Raw genomic sequence first — 12538 nt, 5'->3', positions numbered from 1 at the left:
GAGAGAGAGAGAGAGAGAGACAGTGTGTGAGGGAGAGAGAGAGAGACAGTGTGTGAGGAGAGAGAGAGAGAGAGAGTGTGTGAGGGAGAGAGAGAGAGACAGTGTGTGAGGGAGAGAGAGACATTGTGTGAGGGAGAGAGAGAGAGAGAGGGAGACAGTGTGTGAGGGAGAGAGAGAGAGAGACTGTGTGTGAGGGAGAGGAGAGAGAGAGAGACAGTGTGTGAGGGAGAGAGAAAGAGAGTGTGTGAGGGAGAGAGAGAGAGAGACAGTGTGAGGGAGAGAGAGAGTGTGTGTGAGAGAGACAGTGTGTGAGGGAGAGAGAAAGAGAGACAGTGTGTGAGGGAGAGAGAGAGAGAGAGAACCACTAACTACACATACTTGGGCTTAAAAATCAGTTCTACGGGAAACTTCAAACTGGCTGTGAACGAACTGAAAGAGAAAGCAAGAAGGGCTTTCTATGCCATTAAAAAATCAATCCAAATAGAAATCCCAATTAGCATTTGGCTAAAAATTTTCTAATCAGTAATTGAACCAATTGCACTCTATGGCAGTGAGGTATGGGGACCGCTAACACAACAAGAATTTGCAAAATGGGACAAACACCCAATTGAGATCCTACATGCAGAATTCTGTAAAAGTATCCTCCGGACTCAAAGGAAAACAGTAAACAATGCATGCAGGGCGGAACTAGGCCAATATCCATTAATAATCACTATCCTAAAAAGAGCCACCAAATTTTGGAAACACCTAAAAATGAGCAACCCCCACTGCTATCATTACGAAGCCTTGAAATGCCAAGACAGGACCATAAAGAAGAACACCCTCAGTCAACTAGTCCTGGGACTCAGTGAAGCAACCACTAACACTACTAACAATAACCAGCCCCAGGACAGTGACATCGTAGCACAGAGAATTCGGCCCAACACAATTGTCACTAAGCAAAAGGAAAAATACCTGTCATATTGGGCAGAAACAACAAAAACCCAAAGCAAACTCAATTGCTACTTGACCCTAAACAGACAATACAACGTGGCTGATTACCTGACCATGGTAAAGGATAGCAAACTGAGAAAAACCTTGACAATGTACAGACTTAGTGAACATTGCCTGACGATCGAAAAAGGCAGACACAGACAGACCAGGCTGCCAAGAGAGGGCAGGATATGCTGTCACTGCAGTCAGGGAGTGGTGGAGACAGAGATGCACTTCCTCACAGCTTGTGGAAAATATCAGGGCATCAGGGAGAATTTCTACCCAAAATTCACAAAAATATGCCCTGAATTCAGAAATTTGAATGACGACCAAAAACTCCCATACCTACTAGGGGAAGAGAGAAACTGTGTAACACTAGCGGCACACTATGTTACAGCTTGCCATAAACAGAGGGACAACCAGTAAACCTAAGAAAAGAGTATATACAAATTATACGAATGTATATTTATACACTCAGGGATATATCTGTTTATACACTGTACGAATAGATCTGCGTTTATGTGTTCAACCATAAATGTATTTTGGTGCTTTGGCAACATAAGATGTACCTTATCATGCCAATAAAGCGATTTGAATTGAATTGAATTGAATTGAGAGAGTGAGAGAGAGAGACAGCGAGAGAGTGAGAGTGTGAGAGAGTGAGAGTGAGAGTGAGAGACAGCGAGAGAGACAATAGTGATTACAACAGAGAAGTGGTGGTTAGGGATGAAAGAGCGACTGCCCATCAGTGCTGAGCCACGTCCCGGTCTTCTGTCCAGCACTGTGGGACTGATGTTGGAAGAGATTCCCGAGATATCGGGAGAGGCATTCGTGTTTTCCGGCGGGAGACGAGGGCGTCGAACCGCCGTCGCTGAATCACAGATAACAGGCTTAGAGACCGGCTGCAAATACCACGCTGCTCGCAATTAGTTATTGTTTAAAAAGAGCCTTTTGCATTCCCCCGAGAAATAGCAATCCCCTCCTCGGGCTGTTTGCAGCCTGGAATGTTTGGTTTGGCTCACATTTAGGTCGACCACAGGGTGGCGGCATTGAGCTGTGTAACAAGCAGTGCGCTCGGAGCTGCGGCAGACATCCTGCAGATTCTCCTGAATTCCCTATTGGATTTATCAGAGACTATCGTATATCGACGGCCCTTAGTTCTGGCCTCCCCCACAAGTGGAAACACCTCTTTGTTTATCCTATCAAAACTCTTCCTAATTATGAAGACCTCCATCAGTTCTCCAAGTGTGGTCTAACCAAGGTATATGGAGACCAGAACTGTACACAGTGCTCCAAGTGTGGTCTAACCAGGGTATATGGAGACCAGAACTGTGCACAGTGCTACAAGTGTGGTCTAACCAAGGTATACGGAGACCAAAACTGTACGCAGTACTCCAAGTGTGGTCTAACCAAGGTATACGGAGACCAGGACTGTGCACTGTGCTCCAAGTGTGGTCTAACCAAGGTATATGGAGACCAGAACTGTGCACATTGCTCCAAGTGTGGTCTAACCAAGGTATATGGAGACCAGGACTGTGCACAGTGCTCCAAGTGTGGTCTAACCAAGGTATACGGAGACCAGAACTGTGCACAGTGCTCCAAGTGTGGTCTAACCAAGGTATATGGAGACCAGAACTGTGCACATTGCTCCAAGTGTGGTCTAACCAAGGTATATGGGGACCAGAACTGTACGCAGTGCTCCAAGTGTGATCTAACCAAGGTATACGGAGACTAGAACTGTGCAGAGTGCTCCAAGTGTGGTCTAACCAAGGTATATGGAGACCAGAACTGTGCACAGTGCTCCAAGTGTGGTCTAACCAAGGTATACGGAGACCAGGACTGTGCACTGTGCTCCAAGTGTGGTCTAACCAAGGTATATGGAGACCAGAACTGTGCACAGTGCTCCAAGTGTGGTCTAACCAAGGTATATGGAGACCAGAACTGTGCACAGTGCTCCAAGTGTGGTCTAACCAAGGTATACGGAGACCAGAACTATGCACAGTGCTCCAAGTGTGGTCTAACCAAGGTATATGGAGACCAGAACTGTGCACAGTGCTCCAAGTGTGGTCTAACCAAGGTATATGGAGACCAGAACTGTGCACAGTGCTCCAAGTGTGGTCTAACCAAGGTATATGGAGACCAGAACTGTGCACATTGCTCCAAGTGTGGTCTAACCAAGGTATATGGGGACCAGAACTGTGCACTGTGCTCCAAGTGTGGTCTAACCAAGGTATATGGAGACCAGAACTGTACGCAGTGCTCCAAGTGTGGTCTAACCAAGGTATACGGAGACCAGAACTGTACACTGTGCTCCAAGTGTGGTCTAACCCAGGTATACGGAGACCAGAACTGTGCACAGTGCTCCAAGTGTGGTCTAACCAAGGTATATGGAGACCAGAACTGTGCACAGTGCTCCAAGTGCGGTCTAACCAAGGTATACGGAGACCAGGACTGTGCAGAGTGCTCCAAGTGTGGTCTAACCAAGGTATATGGAGACCAGAACTGTGCACAGCGCTCCAAGTGTGATTCGTACCACATCCGGGGCTCCGAATATTGCAGAACTAGCCATTCGTGATATCGTTCCCATGGTAAGGCACTCGACCGTGGCGGACCTACTGGGTGCGCGTCCAAAAGCGCTTTGCAGCCAATGAGGCCTTTCTTTGACACTGTGGCCAGTGTGGAAAGGTCGGAGAGGTGGGAGGCAGAGAGAAGAAGGGCAAGGAATTTGTTTTATTCGGGGCCGGGCCTGTCCAGGTCCCATACAGACAGTGGCAGGGCCCCGATTCAAATAAAGCTGTCTGGGGTCCTGTCGATTGGTTTCTCTTCATGTTGGGGGAGCCTGCTTCTGCTACACGTGCAATCAGGAACCGGTCGATTCGGAGGTTGTAGGCACAGAGCTGTGAAAAAAAGAAAAAATTGGCAATTATACAGCCCCTTTCACCAATTCAGGATGTCCCGAAGCTCTTCACAGCCAATGAAGGACTTTGTTTGAAGTGTGGTCACTGTTGGAATGTAGGAAACGCGGCAGCCAATTTGCGCACAGCAAGCTCCCACAAAGAGCAATGTGATAATGACCCAGATCATCTGTTTTAGTGATGTTGGTTGGGGGATAAATATTGGGCCCAATAGTGGCCGTGGGATCTTTTACATCCACCTGAGAGAGCAGACGGGGCCTCGGTTTAACGTCTGATCCGAAAGACGGCACCTCCGACAGTGCACGGCTCCCTCAGTACTGACCCTCCGACAATGCAGCGCTCCCTCAGTACTGACCCTCCGACAGTACACGGCTCCCTCAGTACTGACCCTCCGACAATGCAGCGCTCCCTCAGTACTGACCCTCCGACAGTGCGGCGCTCCCTCAGTACTGCCCCTCTGACAGTGCGGCGCTCCCTCAGTACTGCCCCTCCGACAGTGCGGCGCTCCCTCAGTACTGCCCCTCTGACAGTGCGGCGCTCCCTCAGTACCGCCCCTCCGACAGTGCGGCGCTCCCTCAGTACTACCCCTCCGACAGTGTGGCGCTCCCTCAGTACTGTCCCTCTGACAGTGCGGCGCTCCCTCAGTACTGACCCTCCGACAGTGCGGCGCTCCCCCAGTACTGCCCCCCCGACAGTGCGGCTCTCCCCAGTACTGCCCCTCTGACAGTGCGGTGCTCCCTCAGTACCGCCCCTCCGACAGTGCGGCGCTCCCTCAGTACTGTCCCTCCGACAGTGCGGCGCTCCCTCAGTACTGCCCCTCCGACAGTGCGGCGCTCCCTCAGTACTGCCCCTCCGACAGTGCGGCACTCCCTCTGAACTGGCCCTCCGACAGTGCGGCACTCCCTCAGTACTGCCCCTCCGACAGTGCGGTGCTCCCTCAGTACTGCCCCTCCGACAGTGTGGCACTCCCTCAGTACTGCCCCTCCGACAGTGCGGCGCTCGCTCAGTACTGCCCCTCCGACAGTGCGGCACGCCCTCAGTACTGCCCCTCCGACAGTGCGGCGCTCCCTCAGTACTGCCCCTCCGACAGTGCGGGACAGTATGGAGGTCGGCACTTACACTTCAGCTCCCGATGTAAAAGAAGATCGGCTTCAGCACCCCAGCCCGTCCGGCCCATCCGGCCCGACCTCAAAACTCATCGTTGAAGTCCTCGATGAAGTCCTGGAAGTCAAATTTGTCCTTCTGCTGTGCCGAGATGAGGTAAATACGGGGGAATTTGATCCCGATCCCCTGCAGCCTCTTGTGGAAGTGCTTGCGGATCTCGCGCAGGAGGTCCCCCTGGTTGAAGTTCTGCTGTTTGGTGTTGTGCACGTAGTCGTCGATCTTGGTGCGGGCGAAGTAGAAGTGCTTGTTCATCCTCTCGATCTCCTTGGCCAGGTAGAGGACCTCCTCGCCCACCTTGCCGCTGGTGACCATGATGAAGAAGTCGTAGGAGCGCAGGTCCGTCTTCTCCAAGTAGGCCTGCTGCTTGATCTCGCTGGGCTCGATGCCCGGCAGGTCCCACAGGAGGACCGCGGGGTTGCTCGGGTAGAGGTAGGAGCGCGGCAGCATCTTGCAGCCGCCGCCGGCGGGCGGGGTCTCGGCCTCGGCCCCGATCCCCAGCATGGCGTTGATGAGGGTGGTTTTCCCGCTGCCGACTGGCCCAGTCACCGCCACGTTGATGTATTTCTTGGCGGTGGTGGCGGCAGCGGCGGGCTGGGCCTTCTTGAGGCTGCTCTTCCTCAAGCACGAGGTGGGCGCCGGCTCGGGCCACCCGAGGTAGTAGGAGACTGTATTTTTGATTAAGATGATTAGCTCGTAGAAGAACAGCATCATATCCTGCGGGTAATAATTGTTTCTTGGTTTAAAAAGTTAAAGGTGTAGAAATTCGGTGGGCTGCACCACCAGTTAGCGCCTAAAGAGGGCACTCAGTGGCTTTAGCGCCACTGGCCGTGCCTTCTGCGATATTTAGCGGGGCGCTAGTGGCGGCGTTAGCCTGTTGCGCTGCGCCGCCACCGATGACGTCATGGGTGTGCGCAGCGCCCCGCTATCGCCCCGATCGCGATATTTGGGTGCGCCCGCCTCTGTAACGCCGATCGCAAATCGCGCCCGGTTCACGGGGCCTACCTGTGGCGGTTGTGGCGCAAATTAAGATGGAGGTGCAGGGCGGCCATTTTTTCGGTGGCCGCCTGCCAGCACCTCCGTCCCCGGCCTCCTGATCCGCCCCCCCACCGGGCGGTGCTGGCTGTGTCCCGAGAGCCCGGCACCTCTCCTCGGGGCCGGGCTCTTTTGCCGGCACTTGCGATCGCTCATTGTGCTGGTGCAGGCCCCTCCCCCTTAAGAAGGGGCGGAAGGCCTGCAGTACCGCAGCGCGCCGTGCCGCAGCATGTGGCGCTGCGGCACGTTGCGCTGCGATATTCAGTTTGAGCGCCCTAAGAGGGACGCGGAGCGCCTCGAGCCTCGCCCCGTCTCCCTTAGGTTAGGTAGTGGTCCAGGTCTGGTCAGGGATGGGGAGAGTGACCGGGACACGTTGATCCAGGAGGGCCGTCACACCCCTTCGGTTAGCTAGCGGTCCAGGTCTGGTCAGGGATGGGGAGAGTTACCGGGACACTCTGATCTAGGAGGGACGTCACACCCCTTAGGTTAGGTAGTGGTCCAGGTCTGGTCAGGGATGGGGAGAGTTACCGGGACACGTTGATCCAGGAGGGCCGTCACACCCCTTCGGTTAGGTAGTGGTCCAGGTCTGGTCAGGGATGGGGAGAGTTACCGGGACACGTTGATCCAGGAGGGCCGTCACACCCCTTCGGTTAGGTAGCGTTCCAGGTCTGGTCAGGGATGGGGAGAGTTACCGGGACACTCTGATCTAGGAGGGACGTCACACCCCTTCGGTTAGGTAGTGGTCCAGGTCTGGTCAGGGATGGGGAGAGTTACCGGGACACGTTGATCCAGGAGGGCCGTCACACCCCTTCGGTTAGGTAGTGGTCCAGGTCTGGTCAGGGATGGGGAGAGTTACCGGGACACTCTGATCTAGGAGGGCCGTCACACCCCTTCGGTTAGGTAGCGGTCCAGGTCTGGTCAGGGATGGGGAGAGTTACCGGGACACATTGATCCAGGAGGGCCGTCACACCCCTTAGGTTAGGTAGCGGTCCAGGTCTGGTCAGGGATGGGGAGAGTTACCGGGACACTCTGATCTAGGAGGGCCGTCACACCCCTTCGGTTAGGTAGTGGTCCAGGTCTGGTCAGGGATGGGGAGAGTTACCGGGACACGTTGATCCAGGAGGGCCGTCACACCCCTTCGGTTAGGTAGTGGTCCAGGTCTGGTCAGGGATGGGGAGAGTTACCGGGACACTCTGATCTAGGAGGGCCGTCACACCCCTTCGGTTAGGTAGTGGTCCAGGTCTGGTCAGGGATGGGGAGAGTTACCGGGACACATTGATCCAGGAGGGCCGTCACACCCCTTAGGTTAGGTAGCGGTCCAGGTCTGGTCAGGGATGGGGAGAGTTACCGGGACACGTTGATCCAGGAGGGCCGTCACACCCCTTAGGTTAGGTAGCGGTCCAGGTCTGGTCAGGGATGGGGAGAGTTACCGGGACACGTTGATCCAGGAGGGCCGTCACACCCCTTCGGTTAGGTAGTGGTCCAGTCTGGTTCGTGGTCAGTGACAGGAGGGTGTGACTGCAAGTCAGGAAGGTAAGGGGACCCCAGATGCAGTGCTGGAGGAGCCTCGGCCTTTGCCCTTGTCCGGCAGGGATGAGGTACATAAGAACATAAGAAACAGGAGCAGGAGTTGGCCAATCGGCCCCTCGAGCCTGCTCCGCCATTCAATAAGATCATGGCTGATCCAATCTTGGCCTCAAAACCACTTTCCCGCTCTCTCCCCGTACCCCTTGTTGTACAGTGCCTTGGTGAGACCACACCTTGAGTATTGTGTGCAGTTTTGGTCGCCTTATCTGAGGAAGGATGTTCTTGCCATGGAGGGAGCGCAGCGAAGATTCACCAGGCTGATACCTGGGATGGCAGGAATGACGTATGAGGAGAGATTGGGTCAATTGGGCTTATATTCGCTAGCGTTTAGAAGAATGAGAGAGGATCTCATTGAAACTTATAAAATTCTAACAGGACTGGACAGACTAGATGCAGGAAGGATGTTCCCGATGGCGGGGGAGTCCAGAACCAGGGGTCACAGTCTAAGGATAAGGGGTAAGCCATTTAGGACTGTGATGAGGAGGAATTTCTTCACCCAGAGAGTGGTGAACCTGTGGAATTCTCTACCACAGAAGGCAGTTGAGGCCAATTCATTAAATATATTCAAGAAGGAGTTCGATATATTTCTTAAGGCTAAAGGGATCAAGGGATATGGGGAGAAAGCAGGGACAGGGTACGGAGTTTGGATGATCAGCCATGATCGCATTGAATGGCAGAGCAGGCTCGAGGGGCCGAATGGCCTGCTCCTGCTCCTATCTTCTATGTTTCTATGTACTAGGACCACCAGATCTCTTTGTACCTATCCATTTCCCTTTGCAGACTCTGTGTCCTCCTCACAACTTGCTAACCCACCCATCTTTGCATCGTCAGCAAATTTGGCTACAGTACACTCGGTCCCTTCTTCCAAGTCATTAATATAGATTGTAAATAGCTTCTTGCTGCCTGTGTGGATGAGGGAATAGCCTGCAGGATGGATGAGCAAGCTGACCATGGCACCATGGTGCTGGAGGCCATTCAAGAGGGGGGAGCGAAAGGGAATGTAGTTGTGGTCGGGGACGATATAGTCAGGGGGATAGATACTGTTCTCTGCAGCCGCGACCGAGAGTTCCGCAGGTTGTGTTGCCTGCCCGGTGTTAAAGACATCTCCTCATGGCTGGAGGAGAACTTGGAGTGGGAGGGGGAGGATCTAGCTGTCGTGGCCCACGTAGGAACCAACGACATAGGTAGAACTAGGAATGAGGTTCTGCTGAGAGAGTTTGAGGAGCTCGGATCCAAATTAAAAAGCAGAACCTCAAAGGTAATAATCTCTGGATTGTTACCTGAGCCACGCACAAATTGACATAGGGACAAACAGATTAGAGGTTTAAATGCGTGGCTCAAAGAGTGGTGTGGGAGGAAGGGGTTTCGGTTCATGGGGCACTGGCACCAGTACTGGGGAAAGAGGGAGCTGTTCCGTTGGGACAGGTTACACTTAAACCGGGCTGGGTCCAGTGTCCTGGCGAACCGAATAACTAGGGCAGTAGACGGGGCTTTAAACTAATGAAGGGGGTGTGGGAGGATTCAGGAAAGAGTACATCTGAATGCGCGAAGAATTCGCAATAAAATAGGTGAATTAATAGCTGTGGGGCATCTGTAACCGTGTCTCTGGGGGGAGTCCGTACCCGGTCTCCGATTACCACTCCCCCCCACCGTGTCTCCGGGGCATCTGTACGCAGGGCGTCTGTACCCGGTCTGTGATCCCCCCCATGTCTCTGGGACGTCTGTCTGCACCCGGGGCATCCGTATCCCGGTCTGCGATCCCCCCCCCAGTGTCTCCAGGACGTCTGTCTGTACCCGGGGTGTCCGTACCCGGTCTGAAATCCCCTCCTGTGTCCCCGGGACGTCTGTCTGTACGTGGGGCATCTGTACCCGGTCTGAAATCCCCTCCTGTGTCTCCGGGACGTCTGTCTGTACCCGGGGTGTCCGTACCCGGTCTGCGATCCCCCTCCTGTGTCCCCGGGACGCCAGTCTGTCTCCTGGACATCTGTCTGTACCCGGGGTGTCCGTACCCGGTCTGCGATTCCCCCCAGTGTCTCCGGGATGTCTGTCTGTACCCGGGGTGTCCGTACCCAGTCTGCGATCCCCCTCCTGTGTCCCCGGGACGTCAGTCTGTCTCCTGGACGTCTGTCTGTACCCGGGGTGTCTGTACCCGGTCTGCGATCCCCCTCCTGTGTCCCCGGGATGTCTGTCTGTACCCGGGGTGTCTGTACCCGGTCTGCGATCCCACTCCCGTGTCTCCGGGACGTCTGTCTGTACCTGGGGTGTCTGTACCGGGTCTGCGATCCCCCTCCCGTGTCTCCGGGACGTCTGTCTGTACCCGGGGTGTCTGTACCGGGTCTGCGATCCCCCCCAGTGTCTCCGGGACGTCTGTCTGTACCTGGGGCGTCTGTACTGGGTCTGCGATCCCCCTCCTGTGTCCCCGGGATGTCTGTCTGTACCCGGGGTGTCTGTACCCAGTCTGCGATCCCCTCCTGTGTCCCCGGGACGTCTGTCTGTACCCGGGGTGTCTGTACCGGGTGTGCGATCCCCCTCCTGTGTCTCCGGGACGTCTGTCTGTACCCGGGGTGTCTGTACCGGGTCTGCGATCCCCCTCCTGTGTCTCCAGGACGTCTGTCTGTGCCCGGGGTGTCTGTACCGGGTCTGCGATCCCCCTCCTGTGTCTCCGGGACGTCTGTCTGTGCCCGGGGTGTCTGTACCTGGTCTGCGATGCCCCCCCAGTGTCTCCGGGACGTCTGTCTGTACCCGGAGTGTCTGTACCTGGTCTGCGATGTCCCCCCAGTGTCTCCGGGACGTCTGTCTGTCCCTGGGACGTCTGTCTGTACCCGGGGTGTCTGTACCCGGTCTGCGATGCCCCCCCAGTGTCTCCGGGACGTCTGTCTGTACCCGGAGTGTCTGTACCTGGTCTGCGATGTCCCCCCAGTGTCTCCGGGACGTCTGTCTGTACCCGGGGTGTCCGTACCTAGTCTGCGATCCCCCTCCTGTGTCCCCGGGATGTTAGTCTGTCTCCGGGACGTCAGTCTGTACCCGGGGTGTCTGTACCCAGTCTGCGATCCCCCCCCTCTCTCCGGGACGTCTGTCTGTCCCTGGGACGTCTGTCTGTACCCGGGGTGTTTGTACCCAGGCTGCGACGCCCCCCAGTGTCTCCGGGACGTCTGTCTGTACCCGGGGCATCTGTACTGGGTCTGCGATTCCCCCTCCTGTGTCCCCGGGGTGGGCGAGCGGTTTCCGACCACCCGGCTGAGCCCGTTACGTGTGAGTACATTAAAAAAATTTGGGAAAACAAGACCCCGGCGCCCACCCACCCCCCACACACTCCCCCCCTGGTCTCCTGGCACCCACCGCCCCTCGGGGAGGTAAACCACTCCACTCATAGCCAGAGGGGGTCCTAATGGGGGGCAAAGATTTTTTATTGAATTTTAAATGATAAAACTTTTATCAGGGTGGCTGGGACCTCCCAATAATCCTGAGACTCCCCCCCCTCTCCAGCCCCACTGCCCCCACTCACCTCCATCCTGGCCCAACGGCTCCCCGCAGCCTGCTCCCCCAGCCCGGGGGAGGCCGCTACGCGAGGCCGGGGCTCGGTTGCCAGGCAAGGCTCCGTGACGTCGGTGCCTGGCAACCAATGGCACCGCCCGCCGTTGACGTCATGCCGCATTAATGAACGGCCGCTCTCCGCCAATCAGCAGCTCGGCCCGGTTTGGGGGGGGTGACCTCATGGGGAGAGGGGCGGGCGCCTGACGTCAGCGCGTAAAGAGAAAGGGGCAGGGCCTGGGAGGGACGTCAGCTTAATATTCCTGAGGGAGAAAGTGAGAGAGAGAGAGATTGGAAGCGAGGCACCGAGACAGAGCCGGAGCCGGAGCCGGAGCCGGAGCCGCAGCCTGAACCGCGAGACCGGAGACCGGAGACCGGGAGGAGCAGCCCGAACCAGGACAGTAAGTAAGAGGCCTGGGGAGGGTGAACCCGAGACCCAGAGACCGCGGGATCGGAGACCGGGAGGAGCGGCCCGAACCGGGAAAACGTCTAAGAGGCCTGGGGAGGGTGAACCCGAGACCGCGAGGTCGGAGAACGGGAGGAGCGGCCCGAACCGGGAAAACGTGTAAGAGGCCTGGGGAGGGTGAACCCGAGACCGCGAGGCCCAGAGACCGCGGGAACGGAGACCGGGAGACCAGGGGCAGAAAACAGCCTGGTGAGTCAAAAAACCCGGGGGCCTGAGACCGACACGACGACGCGAGGAGATCCGCCCAGAGCGCGGAAAGCGAATGAATCAGGGGCACGGAGAGTGGACGAGTTTGGAGCACGGAGAGAGAGAGCGAGTCCGAGACCCGGAGAGCGAGTGAGAGAGTCGGAAGAGGGAAAAAAAAAAACTGGAGAAATAAGTTTTACCTAATTCTACCTAAGTTTAATTTTATTTAAATTTAGTTCGAAAAAAAGCCTGAAAAAAGAACAACAAACCCGCGAGGAAAAGGAATAGAAACCCGAGAGAAACGATAAACTACCCGAACCAAGAGCCTGTGAGAGAAAGAGAAAGATAAACCTTTAAGAGCAGCTATATCAAAGGTGAACCCCTGAAAAACTCCCAATTTTGGACCTAAAAGTGGGCTAAGGTGGAACACGACACAAAAAAGAGAAGAAAAAAAAAGTTATCTATCTGAGACAAAAAACAAACGACTACAATGAGCAGGGAAATGATATATCCTGAGCAATGCACAAAAAATAAAGCAAAGGAAAAATACAAGTACACAACACTAAAAAATAACCCAGAGATCCTCTACGTTGACTATACCACACACAAAGGGACTAAGCTGAAGAACAACCTCATATTCTACACCGAATATGTCACCTCCTGGAAGGAGACTTTACAAGAACAC

General features: G+C 55.2%; 1 protein-coding gene across 1 annotated transcript; it reads right to left on the bottom strand.

Annotated features, from left to right (window-relative positions):
• Positions 1–3687: 3687 nt before the first annotated feature.
• On the bottom strand, positions 3688–11280 carry LOC147110100 (interferon-gamma-inducible GTPase 10-like). The gene is made up of 3 exons (XM_086004048.1): positions 11176–11280; positions 5007–5765; positions 3688–3869 (listed from the first exon to the last, which is right to left on the bottom strand). The coding sequence occupies exons 1-2, from the start codon at positions 11179–11181 to the stop codon at positions 5076–5078; spliced, it is 696 nt and encodes a 231-aa protein (XP_085860174.1). The 5' UTR covers positions 11182–11280; the 3' UTR covers positions 3688–3869; positions 5007–5075.
• Between the last annotated feature and the right edge of the window lie 1258 nt (positions 11281–12538).

Source organism: Somniosus microcephalus, chromosome 12 (assembly GCF_052327205.1).
Source record: "Somniosus microcephalus isolate GS21.2 chromosome 12, FLI_Smic_1.0, whole genome shotgun sequence".
Taxonomy (NCBI): Eukaryota; Metazoa; Chordata; class Chondrichthyes; order Squaliformes; family Somniosidae; genus Somniosus; species Somniosus microcephalus.
Note: the sequence above shows the minus strand (reverse complement) of the source record. Positions and strands in the feature narration are given on the sequence as shown.